Source organism: Cariama cristata, unplaced genomic scaffold (assembly GCF_000690535.1).
Source record: "Cariama cristata isolate BGI_N322 unplaced genomic scaffold, ASM69053v1 scaffold10227, whole genome shotgun sequence".
NCBI classification, from domain to species: domain Eukaryota; kingdom Metazoa; phylum Chordata; class Aves; order Cariamiformes; family Cariamidae; genus Cariama; species Cariama cristata.
The window spans coordinates 18-20,257 of NW_009628372.1; the positions used below are offsets into that span (position 1 = coordinate 18).

The 20,240-nt window shown below is 41.3% G+C and overlaps 1 protein-coding gene across 1 annotated transcript in view; it reads left to right on the plus strand.

The window, feature by feature from the left end:
- Positions 1 to 747: 747 nt before the first annotated feature.
- ESRP1 (epithelial splicing regulatory protein 1) overlaps positions 748 to 20,240 on the plus strand; it is a gene marked incomplete at its 5' end in the record, with an annotated part of 31,166 nt that continues 11,673 nt past the window's right edge. The window contains 10 exons of the mRNA XM_009704789.1: positions 748 to 861; positions 3,418 to 3,532; positions 11,104 to 11,202; positions 11,304 to 11,358; positions 13,174 to 13,284; positions 13,375 to 13,507; positions 13,588 to 13,630; positions 15,106 to 15,403; positions 17,521 to 17,743; positions 19,688 to 19,874. Coding sequence (XP_009703091.1) covers positions 748 to 861; positions 3,418 to 3,532; positions 11,104 to 11,202; positions 11,304 to 11,358; positions 13,174 to 13,284; positions 13,375 to 13,507; positions 13,588 to 13,630; positions 15,106 to 15,403; positions 17,521 to 17,743; positions 19,688 to 19,874 — 1,378 coding nt within the window. The remainder of the gene's footprint in view (positions 862 to 3,417; positions 3,533 to 11,103; positions 11,203 to 11,303; positions 11,359 to 13,173; positions 13,285 to 13,374; positions 13,508 to 13,587; positions 13,631 to 15,105; positions 15,404 to 17,520; positions 17,744 to 19,687; positions 19,875 to 20,240) is intronic.

Genomic DNA, 20,240 nt, shown 5'->3' on the forward strand with positions numbered 1-20,240 from the left:
ACAGGTGTGGGCCAGGCAGCCTGGTATGTGGTGGCCTTTGTGGGGATTCCTCCCTTGCTTTTTGCTCATTCACCTTGGGAGGGACTGAACCCCAGAAGAGGAAGGTCAGGGTCAGGCATCCCCCTACCCTGGTCTCCTGCCATGCTGGACCCTGAGTCTCAGCTGAGGGTGACCCCCAGTCAGTGTTGGAAGAGGCTGAGTTTAGGTGCCCCCTGAAAAGGCTGGGTGGTGGCAGGCCCTGTTAAGGCTTGTGGTGGCTCATCAGTCCTGGGAAGGAGGCAGTACTGAAGCCTCTAGATAAACAGGGAGGTGTGTGTGATTCTAATTGAGGGTAGGGCTGAAAGCCTGTCTCCTTTCCAACATGCTTGAGTGCCCTGTCTGAAAGGCTCTTCTGCCCCAGAACTCCCTCAGCTATCTGCAACCAGCTTTATGTCTCCTTGCAGTGCTCTTGCAAATGCTCCTAGAAAAGGATTTTTTTCTGTGACGTGGACTGTCTGTGTGGCCACATCTCATTAGAAGGAGGGAAAAGGAGGAATTTTCTTGTGAAGATAATTATCATGAAAGTTATCATGTACTTAGCTAGTAAGAAACAATTCTATAGAAGTGATGGACTAGGCTCATTCAAAAAAGAATTACAGCTCCATGTTCCTGCTGCCCATGAATAACATGTTACCAACTGATGACACTGCCTAGTGCACCCACTCTGATCTCTTTTACATGTATGTCTTTTGTTGTTCCTGCTTTCAGTTTAATCAGTCCGTGAGCAATGAGCTGAACATTGGTGTAGGTACTTCCTTCTGTTTCTGTACTGATGGACAGTTGCACATTAGGCAGGTTCTGCACCCTGAAGCTTCCAAAAAGGTATGTAGTTGTAGCTTAAGTTTGACTCTTAGTGTGCTTTATACGATTTCTTACAAAACTGATCAACTTCTCTTTTGCATGAGGGTGCCTCCACACAACCCTAATACAAACATTGCTTGTATATTAATATGCTTACCAGACTAAAGAGCCTGTCCATGTGAAAGGCATAGACAATGCTCTGTGCTTATGTAGCCCTGAGATGCCTTTTTAAGTTATATCGGAAGAAAGACTTTCTTGAGTTAAATGTTTGAGAAAGGAGCAATGCATTGACAAAGTACTCCTAGCTCCTATAGCTGTAGGAGCTACAATGGGTTAACAAGTGGGAATTTGGAAACTAGTTGCCAACTAGTTAACCACCTTAATCAAAAACTGTCTTTTGAAATTTTACATTCGCCTTTAGCTTCAGCAACTGTCGGTCTTTGTGCAGTCAGTTGACACTCCGAGAGCGGTGCTCACATTTGAAAGGAGCTGAACAGTAGTTTGAGGCAGGCTATGAGTGATGACTAGTCCCATAGTCTAGAGTTTTCTGTAACTTCAGAGTTGCCAAATCACTAACAGTGTTATGAGGTCCTGCCTACTTTTCATTAGTGATAGGGTTGCAGCAATATGCTGAAACTCTAGTCCTTAAATAAGTGCTTCAATATTAATAACACCTCATTTTGTGGTTTGCTGTGAACATGCATTGCTCTGAGTTGTCCTGCTCCTCTCGTTGCAACTGATCTCTGTGCCCATCAGTTTGCTGCTTCAGCTTTGAAGGGGCACTGCTGCAGGTCTGTGCTCTTACAAAACTGAGATTGGATGAGTTTGGTTTTAATGCTTGTTGGTGCTCTAAGTATTTATACCTTTGAAGGTTTAGAAGAGAAACAATGAGCGTGATTCATAGTGAAGGGACAGTCCTTATATATGTAACTTGTCTTAGGGTATAATGTGAGAAAATGCAGAAACAGCTTTTTAACAGACTTTCTTCTCACTTGTATTGGGTGTGTGTTTTATGCAGTTAATCTTTCAATGCAGTTAAATTATGTCGATAAAAGAAGAGACAACTCCTACGACTATTTAAGTTTGTTTGGTGTTGGGGATAGGCATCCTTTTTCTATATCATCACAGGGTCACTGATAGGAATCAAATCTTCATCAAAATCTTCTGTTGCTGTTTTGTTAAGGACTATTAATTTGAAATCTGCTATGTGCTGCCTACAGATTAAGTAAACCAGATGCTTATGAGACCTGTAATAGTTCTTTGGTGAATACCCTAATCCTGAAGTTGGGGTGGGGGATCACTAAAATCCAGATAGGCAGAAATCGCTACGCTCTTGAGAATATATCTATTTTTTTTAAGATGCCTAGTCTGAATCAATTTAGCAGCTCACAGTATTCAGAGAATGAATTGGCATCAACTATTCCAACTGAAAGGCAGTGAAGTACAGAACTTGATCTCTCATCAAGGAAGAAAAATAGCCATGCTAAAACTAGAGCAGGAAATCTTGGCAAGCATACCTGCATTTTCATAAGTTTGTCTTTAAAGAGTATCGTTTGCGTAATGCACTTGTCCATATGCTAAGATAAGCTCTAATGTTCTCAAAGCAGAACTTGTTTTAGAGCCTAGACTTCTTTCTTTGGGCTCTCTAAATGTGCTTTCATGTATTCTGCCGTTCTGTTGTAATGCCACGACGCTAACTGTCGTTAAATCGCAGAAAGCCTTTACTTTTGGTCTAGAGAGGCATTGCAAGCAGCAAACATCCAAATGGAATACTAAGTATCGTGTCTGTCGGGAAGCTCTGGGATGAAGAACTAACTGAAGGAGTAGGGGTTTCTGTTGGTTTAAACAGCTTCCCCCAAGTCTTCTCCATGTCTTCTTCCCATCACCAAAAAAGTTAAAAGCATATGGTAGATGTAGTGGTGGGGTGAAAAGGTTTCTGTTGACTTCCAGTGGGCTGCATAGCTTGCTCCTGGCTTCATATGCTGCAATTAAAGCAGTTACCACACATAGACTGACAACTTCTGCACCATACCAAACCCTCATTTGCTCACAGCTGGGATTTTTTGGTGGTGTTTTTGGTTTGGTGGTGTTTTTTTTTTTTTTTTTTTAGGGAATAAATATTTGAAGTGTGACTGTTCTCTGAAAACTCAGCCTTGTCTATAAACCAAAACATCTTCTGTTAGTCTTGCAAAATTTGCTTGGCTCTATAAACTGACTGAGTGCCCTCTGGCTTTTTACAGTTAAAACTGGAATCAAGAATTGATGATAAATGTTGCAATAGCAGGCATTTGCTCTGCTACTTATATATTTGATTTGAAGCACTAGTAATAATAGCAAATGTTTCTTTGGCAGTGAAAAAGCACATTTCTCTTTTTAAACCATGCAGAGAGGAAACTGCTGAAGAAAAAAGTGTATAAACGTACTTATGTGGCTAAGAAGAGCTATGTGAGTTTCTCTGTAGCAAAGGCTGTTTGTGTTTCCTATCCATTATAAGGAAATTGTTAGAAAGTTTGATATCTAAAGACAAAGTAGATTAAACTCGCCTTAGCTGACAGTAGTTACTTTGTCCTTTTACAGAATATCTTACTGCCTGAATGCTTCTATTCCTTTTTTGACTTGCGGAAAGAGTTCAAGAAGTGTTGCCCTGGCTCACCTGATGTTAGCAAACTCGATGTTGCGGCCATGACAGAATGTATCCTTTTAACAGTGATGATGTCTACTGCTGTTAGAGCTTTGGCTGAATTTTAAGACAGAGATGCGTGAGTAATGCTTGCAACACATGTTTAGGGGTGGTATAACTTTAATGAGTGACTCGGAGCTGCACTGAGCTTTCTCACAAAGATAAAGATAAAAATGTGTGAGGATGCATGCTCCCATGGGGAAAATCCTGTATTTCTTCCTGATTTCTGTACATTTTCTTTACTACCTTTATAGTTTTGTCTCTTTAAACTTCACAGTTTAGTGTAACTGGCACATTTGTTCAAATCGCTGATATGAATCCTAATATTAAAGTTGTGAGGTTGCTTGTTGCATCTGTTAGATTTTTATTTTTTCTAGCTAAGAGTGATTGTTGGGAGTCTATCTTAGGAGGGGGAGTGGTTATTCTTGGTGTGAACCTGCAGTGAATCTTTGATTCAGGAGTGAACCTAAGGCAGGGATACTGTTGGCACATGTGGTATTCAGTCTCATGGAAGTTACACATGTTACACTTCACAAGGTGAGGCTGGGCTGGCAATAAGATGCAGTCAGTAACATGTTTCCATTTCCAGTGATAGGGATGCCTAAAATTACTTTCTGAATAGTCTTAAGTGGTCTGTAACCTACTCCTGTCTGGCACTTTACTAGTCTAGGCTCGGTTTTGTTTGTGTGCCCTGTACAATTGCCAGAGCCGAAACTGGGGCTGTGAATGATTTGGCTATGCCTGCCTGTTTGCTCCCCTGGCAGTCTCCCCTCTTGCTGCAGGCTCCAGTCCTCATCTCAAATGGACATGGAAAATACTTGACCTCCTTATTGACCTATTGAAGCAGTGACCGCAAAAGCTAGCTAGCGAGGAGAGATAAAGGAATTTGAGAGTATTTTTAAATTTTTTTTTATTGTGTTCTGTTGCTTTTAATAACTTTTTTCCTCTGACTACCTTATTGTGTTTGTAGAGTGGTTACCATTAAGAGCTGGTATTTCTCAGACTCCAAAGTCTGTGGCTTCTGAATTACTTTGGCCTTTCACTGCAGAACTAGTGTCACCTGGGCTTTGTACCTGTGTCGAGGGGGAATAAAATATCTATGTATTTGTGAATTTTTTTGTGTGTTTAACCATAAGGTTGAATAGTGGAGGCTGTCTGCTCTGCTTTGTCATCTGCAAATTAAGATTCATCTACCCTAGTAAAAGGACAGAAATCGGTTCTCCCCCTACTCTGAAGCAAAGTGGTACACTTAGTGTAGGGGAGTGAATTTTTATGTAGAAAAGCAAAATAAATGCTTGTGTTGCATAGTCTAGAAGCTGGATGGTGGTGACTTCCTAAAGTTATGGTCAAAAACTTAATGTGTTGTTTAGGGATGCTTTGACATGAGCTGGAGAAGTTAAAGACAATGAGCTACTTTGGCTGTTTTCGAGAGATGCCTTTGTTTTCTCCTCATGTGAATGTCTGGTGTACGTCTTGCTGCTGTGGAAAGAGTTGTACAACATCACGGGAGCATCACTGATCAGCTAAGGCACAGTGACAGACTCTGCACCCTCTTCCTGCTGGGAGAGGGTAGCAGACCCCACCCTGTGTTACCCGACTTCTGTCAGGAAGCCCCTAAAGAGTCAGTACCACCTGAGAGTTGTTTTGGCAGCTGCCAATTGTATTTCCTCCAAGTTCCTAGAGCCTCGGTCAGCCTATCCAAATGTTCTCAGCTTGAGTCTGAATTTTGGATCCAATATGCTGCTTAAGGTATATAAACCTAAATAACTTCAGTCTGGTTTAATCTTTGTGGTTTGTCTTGTTTTGTAACTGCTTATGCTCTTATTTGTAAACTTGCTATGTTTATGCAACATGGCTGAAATTAACTGTATCTGCCCTATATTGCTTGAGAGTTGGGGTGGAAGATGCAGAGACCAAAAAGGTAAAATAATTTTTATTTTTCTTTTATTGACAAATATGATGATTTTCTTTCTCCTCACCTGAGGAGGCTGAAATGTGCCAACTTAATCTCCTTGGTGTCTGAAAGTGTGTAAGTTAATTGCACTTGGAGAGTCCGGACATGCATGTAATGCTTGGGATTTAAAAAAAAAAAAATAAATAAATTGTTGAAGCAGGTGCTAAGTCTAAAGACTAGTTCAAACAGTTTTGTGCAGAGATTTTTTTTTTCCTTCTTCATGTAAGCGGGACAGCTACTTTCCTCCTGAGATGGTTATGTAGCAAAGAAAAGAAAATGACTAAATGAAAAGTGACTTGGATTTGAAATGGCTATGCTGAGGCAGGGGACACAAAAACAAATTAAAACCAAATAGAGGAGGTTGAAATGAAGTTGCAGATTAGTGCATAGAATCTGACCAAGCTCTTGTTATTCTTGTAGAAAGTGCACATGTTCCACCTCACAGCTAAAGGGGCTGCATGAGGGGAATCTTCTGTGATTGTGGCACACAAACTGGGCCAGCTTTGTTAACATTTGGTGGGGACAGAAGGTTTTGGGTTAGGAATAGAGTGCTGACTAGAGATACAGAAAACCTGCGTTTACAAACTGGTAGGTGCAGAACGTTTTGGGGGGGGGTGTAGATCACTTCATGTACTTCCATCTCCATTTACCTGTGTGTAAGGTGGTTGTGATCAGTGAGAGGAAGTTTGTGTGATATGAAAGAGTTAGAGGAAAGCCGGGTATTCTTGTACAGTCATTGAAATTACTAGGAGTCTTCCAAAAGCTTTTATTTTGATGGGTAACATTTGATTAGACAACAAATTACAGGCAAATGGAGAATGTACTCTATTGCTCCCAACAGTCGGGGGGATAACTTCCTCCTGCACAGTCATTCCAGAGATAATTCCAGTGTATAACACACTGGATAGATGGTGCTTGGCTATATATTTCTTACAGACAAGGCAAGCACAATCTTGAAAAAGAGCATAGAGATATTAAACCAAATAATTGGCTGGGTTATTCTTCCTTTAGAAAGTACTTTGGGGACTTATTCTTTCAGCAAACTACTTGAAATTGTGTACAGCAATGAAAGAAACCATTCCAAATCCAAGAGCTCAGGTGAAAGCTTTACATCCCCTCCCAAGAAATTATAAATTTCATGTACAAACAGCCACTGATTTCCTTTCATTCAAGGTAAGGAAATGTTTAAAATGCCATGAAATTTGAGGGACCAAGGAAGAACTGAGACTAGTTGTAACTGTTATCTGAGTGCTACTGCTGCCTAACTTAAGGTCTCAGAACAGTTTTTGGTGTAGGAGATGGTCTTCTGGCAGAATTTCTTTAGTCAGTGTTGTGTAAGAGTAGAAACAGGAGGACAATTATGAGAAATTTCAAGTAACAAAAAGAACTTGAGAGACACAATCATGTTCCAGCAGAGAAAGGAACTTGGGTCTGTCGTAATCCTTTTTTAAAACATGTGTAAGTATACAAAAGGAGCAGGGTTGTTCTTGCACCCTCTGTACCTCCCATACTTGCTGCGCTTCTTGATTTGCAAAGCTTGCTGAGCCAGTTTTTACCGCTGTGAGTGCCTTCAGGGTGGAGTGAACAAAGCTTGCATGATTATTTCTATTCGGTCTGCAGAAGACTCATCCTTTGCCTCAAGATTGGGTGTGCAGAAGCCATTAAATGGCAAATAGCTCTTGCTTCCTCCAGTGCATAGTTTGCTCTACTCACTTCTGAACTGGTTTTGTGAGGATAACTCTTTACTAGAAGTTGTCAGTAGAAGCACAGGTGTACTTTGGAACAGTCTGCTTCATGTGCTGGATATGATCTGGATACTGCCATAGAGAACCGTCGGTTTTGGGGTTTTTTGCCTTTTTTTTTTTAAACCTGATTGTCTTGAAAACAATGATGTGGAACACAGTTATAGCCAACAGTACTTAACTCTGGCAATAAAAAGCCCGTTATTGGGTATTACCAGAGATTCTCGCATGTTGCTATTTGTATTTCCTGTGGTAGTACCCAGGAACTGGGTAATACCAGATTGCCTTTATGCAAAGTAGTAATTAAAAAGACGTAATCTTCTGCCTGAAGAGACTTAAAAACAGAACAAAGGGGGAAGGGGATCAGTGCAGAGCACAACTGCAAAACTAGTTCATGTCATCTCAGAGCTAAGTTAGGTGTTGAGTATTTCTTTTGCCATAGTTAAGAAAGGAGTTGAGAGGCTGAGAAATGGAAGAGACAGTGGGAGGGAAGAACTCTTGAAGGGCACTGGCAGTGGGTAAAGCTGCAGTGATGAGTCTGAGGAAAGGATTTAGAAATTTCTTCCATATTTTAAAAGCAGCCCTGATGCAGAATATGGCTCCCCCCCACCCTCTTTACTAGCTTCCTGAGTGTTGCAGGAGGTGGTACTGCAGCTGCACAGCAAGATTCAGAAGTTGCTTGTTTCCCATCCTGCCTTGTTATTTGGGAGTGTCTTTTGCCCGTTGCTTCATTTGGAATATACGTGTGCATGCTATTGCATATTGCTTTAGACAGTCAGGTCTGTTTTCTAACACTTCTTTAAATGTGAACTTGGATTTATCCACTGCAATCAACTCTTTCCAATTGCCCAGGAGAGACAACCTTTAAATATCACTGTACACAAACACACATGTGGTCTCTTATCCCTTCACAGAACAAGGGGTGGCTTTTATAAAGACCATTCCATTATGGCTTTTTCTAAAGAATCCATAACTTCTAGTGCCTCTGTTCATGGGAGTCCATCTGTACCTAGTCAGTCTGGTTCATTAGAATTCAGGTTTTCACTTAATTAATGTTATTATTGACATACTCCTTACACGTGCAGAAAACTATCAGTTTTCTTCTCCACTCTTGCCTAAAAGCCTTGCTTCTAGCTAATCAGAGGTGAAGGTATGAGTGATTTCTCACTCCTGCTAATGTTGATCACTTTCTTCCTCCCCTCCCACTGCGTTTATATTAATATAGAGTTCCTTGGCACAGTTCACTCCCTGTGTCTCAACACCTGGTACTGACTTCTGTTGGCACTATAACATTTTTAGGAACTATATCTTCTGTTGATCAACGTTTTCAATGAAAATGTTTTCTGAAGAAAATGAGTATGGAGTGGGAGAGTTGTTTGTTTTCTTTGTGCAATAGCCTTGCTTCAAATTCCCAACACCTTCACACTGCCGCATTCCCCTCTCCAGCGGCTGATCGCTTGTAGGGATCTTTGGCTCTGCAAAAAGGAAATATTGAAATGTCTCTTCACTTTTGACAGTACAGTCTAACAGCCAAGCGCATGTGTGTACACACGTATATGCATGTCCCCTGCCATAATAGCTATTGAAACTCCTGCCCAATTTCTCTTGACTTTGACAGAGGAAAGATAACGTTTCCAAAATCTTCATAAAAATGGTCAGGCAAGACCAGGGTTCCAATACCTGCGTCTTCAGCAGCTTCTGGTTCCCTGGATGGGAAGACCAGAGCTGTTAGATGCTGCAGGGGGGAGAGTATCAGGAAAAGGAGGAGAAGCAGTCCTCTGCTGTGGTACACAAGGTGCCCACAAACATCTGTGTGGTGCTGATTAGGCACCCTCTCTTCGAGGGAGTCTGTTTGTGTGATTATTTTTCCTTTCAACCCCTCTTCCCCAGGGGACAGGGGAGGAGATGAGCTTGAGTGTACAGCTTAGGAAGAGATACTGCAATGAAGAAGTTTCTTGTTGTCGTAAATACTGATAGTCTCTTAAACTGTGCCTTGGGGTTGTTGCATGTGGTTTGTTCAGGATTTTTGCTTGCTTTTTTTAAGAAAACCATTTAATGTTCTCACTGCTCTACTCTAAAGAAGATTCCAGGTGGGAGGGTAATGTCAATGGCTAGCAAACTGTTTAGTCAAGCAGTTGGAGGGGAGGCATCACTGGTTTAAGTTTTCTGTTTTTTAAACTATGATAATTCACTTAAACATCAAATGTTCTTGTAAGACTAAGCATCATCCTGTCCTTCCATACTCCAGTGCACACTTAAAACCAACAAAGCCTCAAAATCGAATTGCCCTCAAAGGTGTATTGTATTGGCACAGCAGCTTTCCTTTCCTTGCTGTGGAAGAGGTGTTCATTAATTCAGTTGATGTTATTTTTCATCTCATAACAATTTAAAAAAAAAAAAAATGTTTTGTAGGACTGACTTGCAGTCATCCCACAAATAATAGGGAGGACTTTATTTCACAATGAAATTTGTCCTGCCTCCCCTGTTGATGAGATGACACGACAAAGCTGGTATGTGATGTCTGTTTCTAACAGAAGCTGTTCTTCTGTTCTCTGCCCTTTGTGTCGTAATCTGCCAACTCAAAATGTGCTCAGCTCTAAGTGGAGTAAGCTTTTTTATTTTAAGAGGAACTTTGCTATTTTCAACTGAGAAACAACTTTTAAGCACCAAAATGCAGACTCTTTTGAGCATTTGAAATGTGTCTAAAGTAGCTTTTTGGGGGATGTGAGCAAATAATTGGTGCATTTGACTTTGTAATGTCTTGGCATTACTGTACTGCCATGCCAAGAAGGGTCTTGTTTAGGAAACTCTTTCACTTTTGCTCTAAAGTCTTGATGCAAAGTGATAAGAAGTCAAAAAAGCAAGTCCTATTCCCAGATGGCTTTATATTTCACTTCTTGTTTTGTTCTTGGTTTTTTTTTTTACTCTACACTCATCAAAGAAGATGTGAGTGGAAAAGATGTTTTCAAAAAATTTGCTTTAGAAATGAAGGAGTAGGGTTGCAAGTAATCTTACAGTCCTGTAGCTTGGTGTTAGAGAGGGGCAAATATGACGGGAAGGGAGAGAGATACTATAGTGAACTCTGTTTAAAGTTGTGTGAAAAAAGATGGTGTATGCAACTTAAATCCAACTCCCTTTATGAAAGTGGGTGTTTTAGCTGGTCATTCTACAGCCTGCCTGTCTAGGACAGAACACTTCCTGCTTTCTATTGGTAGGAGAGCTTATCCTTGCTATCATCTTCCAAAATCATTCAGATGGAAGAAGATATGGGTTGTGGGACTCTGTTTTGTCTCTTGGTTATCTACAGTTGTGCACTCTTACCAGATTCTCAAAATGCTTCTGCATAACAGCATGAAATTGAGGTTGTAATTTCTAATAGGAAAGGTTTAGATGAGGTGCCACTTGTGAATTTTGTTAAAGTGGCGAGTAAGATGTTTAATCTACTTTGGGATTTACTTGTTCAGAAAGCATGTGGTATATCCTCCTATTTCTGGAGCTTCCAGTTGATGGTTTGCTTCTCCTCCTTCCCCAAATCTTCCCCTAGAGATTAAAGGAGATCTTAATTAAAGAGGACAGGACTCCAGTCTCTTCCGCATGCAAAAGCGTTTCTGTCTGTCAAACATACATAATTCATGAATATATTAAATATATATGTCCTTATTATGGGGTCTCATGTCCCCAGACGCTTTCTGGAGTGACCTCAGACTCCTGCGGGTGCCGGTAGTTAGAGGCCAAGGCAGAACAGCTAATGTATCCCAGCGGGAAAATGGATTAACTCTTCCCCTGAGAAACGACTTGCCATCAAGGATAACATGAAAGCTTGTTGCTCTAGCAGGAAGGCAATTAGAAATCTATTTGGTGATGATTGACTTAACTCCAGCATAAAGATTTAAATCTTGACAAGAACAGTCCAGCATTTCCCTATGGAGCCTCTCAAGTTGAAGATATGGGGAATATTATTTTAACACTAATATCTGAACCATACAGTAAGTGATTGTGATGAATGAGTTTTCTCTGTTGCTCATTGTTTTTGCTGCCTGTCCTGTATGCTGAGGAAAAAGAAAATAACTTATGCTGTGTTTGATAGATCACAGATTTTCAGATCCAGAAAGAGTGAACTACAAATTTGAAAGCGGGCCTTGGTAAGTACCTTCTCCTTCTTCTTGCTGTGTACCCTCCCCCTTGTTTTTTTTAAGATACTGCTTAGACAAACTGTACTTCTTTGTATTCCTGATTTACAAATAGCTGTTACCATTATTTTTATCTTGCCACTGCTGTGGGAATCAATTAGATCCTTTAAGTGGCAAAGGGAACAGATATTCTATGATCAGATGCAAGCCAGTTTTCATGCTAGGCTTCAATGTTGCCTGTTTACTGCTGGTAGTTCTGGGTTTTGCTAATAAGTGCTTATAATGGGTGTTAAGTGTGCTGTGCTATTAACAAAGAACATAAGTATTTTTGTAGAAGTAACCCTGTTGCTACTAACTCTTCCTGCAATTTGCTTCACAGTTACTGAATACGCATCATGATTTTTTTTAATAGGGAAGAAACATTTCCACAAAGACACTGTGCCACCAGTAAATTGCTTAAGCTATGATAGTTGTCTTCTTCCCAAATATGTTTTAAACATAAAGCTTTGTCTACTTTTGATGACTGTTTTGTTGTTTGGTTGGTTTTTTTTAAAATGCAATCATGCTTTTGTATGTATGAATACTGATTTTTCTCAGTGGTTTGCTGGATACTCCCTCTGCAGTATCACAAGACACTGGTGTTAAACTGACCTTATTTATATCCCCATCTTGCATGAATACTTACTTCCCTCTTCCAGATTAAGGAACTGTCATAATGGTAGATGATGCTGGCACTTCTGAGCCAAAAGAAGCAAGAAAAGAATGCAACTGTATTGGCAGAAAGTATCCAGTGATATTAGCTCAGGGGTTATGTTTTAGTATTGTTCTAAGCTTTTTACCTTTCACTAACAAAATCTTGGGATGAGGTGGATGATTCCCATCTTATTTGTGATAATGAGAAGTACAGAATTAGGAGGCGAGGGGGAACGATTTGGGACAAACAGCTACAGAAGGGCCACCTGAGAAATTAAAATACGAGTGAGAAACATGACCCTCCTATAACAAGACATACCACAGTCCTCTGCTGCTGAACAACACTTCATCTGCTTAATCAATCACATAATCTCTTCTGTGCAAAAACCTGTCCTTGCAATAGCCAGAAAGGCAGCCTTGGGTAGCTGTGAGCGTTTTGTTGTACATGGCACTTTTAACAAGTAAGAGAACAGAAGAGACTGCAGTAATGACCAATTAAACCTGGCTTTCTGTGGCTTAGCTATTCCTATGCTAAGCAGCCAATGTAGCCTGTAGCTATATTAGTCTCTAGTAGCACAGTCATGGCCTGAACAAGCAATGTTAAGGCTCAACTCTTTGAGCAGGAGTCCTCTGTGTGCTGAGTGTAACCCTGAACAGATTTGGTCTTGGCTTGTGCCTGGCTCTTACACACTGTCACAGTACAAATAATAAGCACTAACCTCAGTTATGTCTTAACTGCTCTGCTTCAATTTCCACCTAGCTAAGATTAGAATAGCAAGTGCTTCATTTTATACCAGTAAACCTGTTCAGACAACGGAGAAACACAAACATTGCTGCGTTGGGAGCAGAGAGTAAATTGGAAACATGATTGAAGAGATGAGAGCTCACAGAGCAAATGTGGTGAAACAGGAAAGGGGCAGCTTAACAGAGCAGACATTCCCTGAGGATGGATACATGCAGTGGTTTTGGATGGTGGAGGCACTTAGCCCTCACTGCCCTGGCAGTGCCATCCAGCAGATGCGGAGCAGTGACAGAAGCCTGTCCCTGGAGTACAGGTGACAAGCAGGGAGGGTGATGTGTGGCAGATGCTACAGGCAGATGTCTCTGCATTACTCCCTCTTTCTGTGCCTGCAGCAGCAAGATGGAACTTGTGGATGACAACGCTGTTATCCGAGCAAGAGGATTGCCATGGCAGTCATCTGACCAGGACATAGCAAGATTCTTCAAAGGCCTAAATATTGCCAAGTTAGTAGCTAACGATTTACCTCTACATTTGTAGTGCTTCATCTGCATCGGTCATGGAGTTTTATCTCTCTTTTGATTTAAATCTTGCAGGGGAGGTGCTGCACTCTGTCTCAATGCCCAAGGCAGGAGGAATGGGGAGGCTCTTGTGAGGTTTGTGAGTGAAGAGCATAGAGACCTCGCGCTACAAAGGCACAAGCATCACATGGGGAATCGATACATTGAGGTGTGTGACACTGGCTTTGAAATTCTCTTCTCAACAGGAGTGCAAATAGCATGCCCATCACATGTCTTTTCTTTCCTTAGGTATACAAGGCAACAGGTGAAGACTTCCTTAAAATTGCAGGAGGTAATTTTTAGGGGGTGAGAAGGGAGGGTTTGTTCCATCAGCATCTGTATCTAACTTCTGGTTGTAAACTGCTCCTGTTGGATGTGGTCTTTCATTTTCTTGCTTTGTGTGAGTAGTTGGCTGGTGTGTTGATTACTGTGTACTCGGCTAGCAGCAGTCCAAGGCGTTCCATGATTTATCTGTCCATCTTTTTCTGCATTCTTGCCATTTTCAAGCAGCCTATCAAATAAGGATTTGATCAAGCAAGGTGATCTTGCATATGAACTTCATTTGTTAGGTCATCTTCTTAACTGGAGAGACCTAAATGTTATTGATTGCTGAAAAACAAAACCAGAGTAGTTTTTCAAAACAATATGACTGCTGTTGCTGTGGAGACTTGCACATAAAATCAAACAGATATCACAGTGTAAATAACAAGGGATTTATGGAACTGATTTTCTTCAAATCAAATCTTTGCCTCAAACTAAAGGGGGAATTTAGGGAGAATGCTTATTTAAGGGGAATATTGAAATATTTGCAGCCTTGAATTGAAAGGCTGCGAAACTTGCTCTACAAACTTTCCTGTGGTCTCTTTTCCTCCCCTCTATGACTGCAAGCATACATAACAGTGATCTTAACTCAAATTCTGTATCTACAATACTACCTTAAGGTCCATGTTGATTCCCAACAGATTTGTTTCAGGGTTTGTAAATGACTAACTGGATGTCTGAGGTTGAGGTTTTAGAGTCAGAGAGGCTATTAAACTGTCAAATAAAATAGCTAATTGATAAGCTTGGTAATAGTTACAGCATTCAAAGTAAAGACATTGTACACTGACATTGGGGAAAAATGGTGTGTGTCTGCCACAACCAAACTTCTTTGCAGAATGAGCTAGCTGTAAGTGAAAGGACTGTGTTAAAATGTGAAGTTGGTTAGCAGCTAGCTTTGGTTAGGGTAGTCTTCTAAGTATGAGCATCTGTTGCCTTCTCCTAGAGATACTGAAAGTAGAATTGGCAGACTTTGACAGTTTTATCAGGATAGGATGAAATTCCTGAGCTGTTTTCAGCATGCCCTTCCAACTTTCTTTCCCAGCACAATGGTCTGGGTACTTGGTTACTACATATTATGGCTTCAGAGTATGCCGAAGGTATTCATAAGTTAGAAAGGTGAGGTGCACGGTAGCACAGGTACTGTTCACGCATGAGATTCACAGACTGTGCTTCCTTGGGCTCTGATCATTGTAAGAACTTTCTGTTTTCCCTTTGAATAAGAATGAATCTTTTCCTAATCATGGAGTAACGTTATTAGACTTTAATGGGAAGTGTCCTATACAATATTTCTAGTTTATCAGAGGGACATCTTTCCTGACTTTGGGGGCAAATATTGTTCTACCTGCTCAAAAACTGTCTGTGGGGAGGAGGTAGCTATGCCAGACTTGCTCATGATTTTATGTGGCTGCCTAGACTTAAGTGCTTTCGTACATCTTTTTGTTAAAGGTACTTCTAATGAGGTTGCACAGTTCTTGTCGAAAGAAAACCAAGTGATTGTCAGGATGCGAGGTCTTCCTTTCAACGTGACAACAGAAGAAGTGCTGACATTCTTTGGCCAGCACTGCCCTGTAACAGGAGGAAAGGAGGGAGTCCTGTTTGTCACGTACCCTGACAGCCGGCCAACAGGGGATGCCTTTGTGTTGTTTGCTTGTGAGGAATATGCACAAAATGCACTGAAAAAGCATAAAGACTTGCTGGGGAAAAGGTACATTGAACTCTTCAGGAGCACTGCAGCAGAAGTTAAGCAGGGGAAAAACCTTACAAACATTGGCTTCTTGTAATACAAATTCCTACACTGGCATACAGTAGTGGAAACAGATACTGCTTGGCCATGACTTGAAAGCTTCTTTTTTCTTCTCTCACTCTTGACTCTTGACGGAAAGAGTAGTGTCTGAATTTCTGTGAAGCTTTACTCCCTCTAAATGTAAGATCTTATGGTATATGTATGTTCTCAATCATATATATACAAACCTTTTGGGGTTTTGGCTTCCAGTAGCCTTGCGAACAGCAGTTATAGCAGAAAGTTTATGTGAGTCTAGTGCTTTACTCTACAGATACTGAATTTGTCTAAATCCAATGATAGTCTGTTGAGGAGGAGCATTAGCAACAAATCTTCATCTAAAAGACTTATCTCTAGTCACTGGCCCAGAAAAACAGAGCCTTTTGATGTAGTTGTCTTCAGAACAGTGTATCCAAAGAGTCTTACGAACTGTCTGTAAGGGCAGGCCTCAGCCATCTTCTGCCAACACTGCTGTTGTGGCTTAACCCCAGCCAGCAACTACTAAGCCCCACACAGCCGCTTGTTTACTCCCCCCTCTAGTGGGATGGGGGAGAGAATTGGAAGAGTAAAAGTGAGAAAACTCATGGGTTGAGATAAAGACAGCTTAACCTACCTGTTAAGCAAAAGCCTTGCACAAGCAAAGCAGAACAAGGGATTTGTTCACCGCTTCCCATCGGCAGGCAGGTGTTCAGCCATCTCCAGGAAAGCAGGGCTCCATCATATTACATGGGAAGACAAACACGGTAACTCTGAATGTCCCCTGCTTCCTTCTTCCCCCAGCTTTACATGCTGAGCATGACGCCTTATGGTATGGAATATTCCTTGGTTCAGTTGGGGTCAGCTGTCCCAGCTGTGTCCCCTCCCAACTCCTTGTGCACCCCTAGCCTCCTCGCGGGTGGGGTGAGGAGCAGAGAAGGCCTTGACACTGTGTAAGCATTGCTCCACAGTAACTAAAACATCTCTGAATTATCAAGGCTGTTTCCAGTGCATATCCGAAACATAGCCCCATACCAGCTACTGTGAAGAAAATTAACTCTACCCCAGCCAAAACCAGCACAACTGGCTACCTAGCAGAGGGTGGCAGGACTTTGTCAAACTGGGTCTGAGAAGTGCTGTTTCTTGCATTAACATGGCTTGATGAACCATTAACTGTGTTTATGCTGTCAGGGAAAGGAAGTAGGGCTGAGAGGATTGTTTATGTATGTCTCCAAAGATTTGTAGAGCTTCAGTTGAGGTCACTAACTTCTAAACATGATTCTAAAAGGTCTCGTCTATGATGCAAATTATGGTCAACCAATGGCAGTGTCGTTGTAACCAAGCAATGGTGTAGCTCTCTTCCCCAAATATGTAGAGACTTCAGTGCCTTGTTTGAAGGATGAATGGTGAGAAGGCATAGCTGCAACACTCATTCTTGTAATTGTATTTTTCTCAAGTGCTCTCATGTTTCTTTGTTTAGCAAAACCTTCTGATAGCTGTATAAATGTAAATGAATCTTAATCTTGTTCAGAGAAATGTAAAAGGTAGTGATTGAATATTCAGTTAACTCTTGACCAGGCAGGGTTTTTACTGTTAAAATTAGTAACAAGAAATCTTAAAGTGTGACTGTTACAGATACAGATACCGTGACTCAGTAACACCACCTATGTTACTCAATGAACTATTGCATCTCAAGTCAAGGTTGGTTGGTAGTGAAGTATGCTTCTAGTTCCCAGAGTCCTCTAAAGTTTTGCAGAGGAGATATTTTGGGTAGAAGTGTCACCATGACTCTGTAGGTGGTAGAATGCTTTGGGATATTTTCCAAATAAAAATACTGTAGAATTACAGGTTTCATGTTCTAGGACCTCTTCTGAGATTTGTGTAACAGTTCAAGTAAATTCTCCAAAACAAAATGATGTTTTTCAAGAAAAAATGATCCAAAGATTTACTTAAAACATCTGAATTCTAAGCACTGCTGTTTGGTTTAAGCCCAGAATCTAGCTCACTTGTTTCTTAAAATACTGCCCAGAGCAAAAAGAGTTCAGTTCCTCTGAGTTGAAGAATGAGTTAGGAGGCTTTGTGTAACTTCTCAGTTTCTGTTTTGCACAGGTGCTGAACAGATACTCTTCCACACCTCTCATTCCTCTCCCAACACCTCCTATTCTTCCGGTATTACCTCAACAATTTGTACCTCCCACTAACGTCAGAGACTGCATACGTTTGCGCGGCCTTCCCTATGCTGCTACTATAGAGGACATCCTGGAGTTCTTGGGGGAGTTTTCTACAGATATTCGGACCCATGGAGTTCACATGGTACTAAATCACCAGGTTGGTAGGCACCACGTTTCTAGCCACTCTGTGCTAATTGCCTGTATATGCGAATGCAGCCCTTCTGATGATATCAATAGGGAAGCACCTTTGGATTGACACTAATGGCATTAATTGGCCTCCAGCTCTCCTCTAAAAGTGTACTGGCAATAGGTGTGTTGGCTTATTTGAACCCTGCTATGCCAGCTGCTGCATTTGCTGTAGCGTGGTTTCTGTTACTGAGATACATGTGCCTAAAGCTAAGCTGCAGTCTTCGAGGTGTTGGTGCTCTGAGAGCAGCAGCTGTGGTCCTGCACTGTAGGAGGCTGGAACTGAAGAGTCCTGCTCAACAGCATGCATAATTCCTCTTGTACCAGGCAAGGGTATCTTCAAAGCAGAAGTGTGGGCAATGCTAGCTCTCAAAGGAGTGGTTTACCTCTGCCTTGCTGAACAATGTGCCTCAGGTATATTTGAGGACAAATGTGACTACAGCCTTACAGAGACAGGATTTCCTATGGCATGTCAGCGGCTGAAGCTTTGGATTTCCTGAACTACGTGGTTGCTTTCTTTAAACAGTCACAGCTAAGCACCAACATTAACAGCTCATTGGCATGTATAAACGGTCACATCTTTGCCATTGTTTTCTGGAAGCAGTTTCTACTGAAACTTTTCAGACAAAGCATTGTGCGCTGTTGTGATCTGCGTAGTCTTTAGGGGGAGGAGAGGCCCTGAGTGGTTGCACTGATTACACTGATTATTGTGGTACAAAAATGGTTCTTCTAAAATTGTTTTGGTTGGCACTAAACGTAAGCTGAAACTACAAAATACTTCCTTGCCCTGGAGTAGGGCTTCTGTGTTTCGGGGGCCTGGAGAGGGAGAAGGGACTATAGTTATTCCAATACCTTTCTCTCTAAAGAGATTCCTGTGTCTGTGAGGACTTGACCTAGCCAATGATGAAAAACTGTAAGGAATGTGCGGAGCTGGGAGAGGCTAAGAAAAGATGCAGATGTTAAAGCATAAGTAGTAGTTTACAGTAGTATCAGCCCTTGCCAGCTGTAACAAAAGAACCTGGAGGAGGAAGTTGGGGTGTGTATGTAGTCCTTATGGCTGTCTACCACCCCTGCCCAAAGCTGTCATTTATTTTTTTCCCCAAGATACTGCTTTTGCCTGACTACTAGATCTTTATGCTTTCTGCATGCTCCCACCATTCCTAGTTTCAACCCTTGAATCACAAACAACTGTAAAGGACAGTGATAAAGTTGTTCTTTCCTCTGGGCCAGATCTTCTAGTGTCAGAACTTAAGTTAGAGCTGGCTTCAGATCTCTACCTCTAGTTTTGGCTACTTTAAGTCAGCAGCTGCATGTGACTAAAATGACTCCTCCTAGTTGTGTGTCCTGCTCATTTACGGCTGTATATAAGGTTGTCACTTTTCTTTTTCTCCACTAGTTCATAGCAAGCCTTAGGTTATACCCGTCTAAAACATCCTAGCCTATATTGGTCCTAACAAAATAAAATTAAAAAAAAATCATTGAACATTTGGCATTTGACTGTAATTATGCTTGAATTTTAAAAATCGCAGATAAGAAATGTGGATTAGCTCTTCCAGTTCTGCGTTCTTACTAAATTGGTAAGAGCAGGTCTCAAAGCACCTAAGTAAGCCTGAATTGTAGTCTCTCCCATAGGTGTCCTTATGTTTTTTTTAAAAAATAGAAGTAACATGGCTCAAGTTACAACGTAGCTTAATTGAAACAGGTAAATAAATACAATCAAGTTGGCACAAGTGGGAAGAACTTCGGGGAGGGGAGCTTAAAGGTGTGGATGGGTGCTTGGGTTGACTGATGTACTTGACTTTGGAGATGAATATATTTGTGGCTGAAGAGGCTGGTTTTAACAGCACAAATTATTGCTATGCTGCTACTTCATGGGACCTCCAGAAACATTTCTTTTTGCCTGCCTTGTTTGTAGGGACGTCCATCAGGAGATGCTTTTATTCAGATGAAATCTGCAGACCGAGCTTTTCTGGCTGCACAGAAGTGTCATAAGAAGACAATGAAGGACAGATATGTTGAAGTCTTTCAATGTTCTGCTGAGGAGATGAACTTTGTATTAATGGGGGGCACTTTAAATCGAAATGGCTTGTCCCCACCACCATGTAAGTTACCATGTAAGTTTTGCATGGGTCTTGCCAATACTCTACGCTATGTGCGGGTAGGTGTTGGAGCTGCTTTGTTGACTCTGATTCTGGTTCTTGGAAAGCAATGTCAGATGGGGGTATTAAAATAAGGTCTTTTCGTCTTAAATCAGCAGCAGCTTGCAATCATTATTTTTCCCTCTGGTTGTGAATTACTATGACTGAAGAACTACTTTGAAATTACTCTTGCTTTCCCAGTGGCAAACTTCCCCTCTTCTCTCTGAGACTTAACTTGTCCAGGGTGAGCCATGACTCTGGAAAGTAATTTGTAAGCCCTGACTACACCTTAAAGCACTGTTTCCCATTTAAACTGATTTGTATCTACAT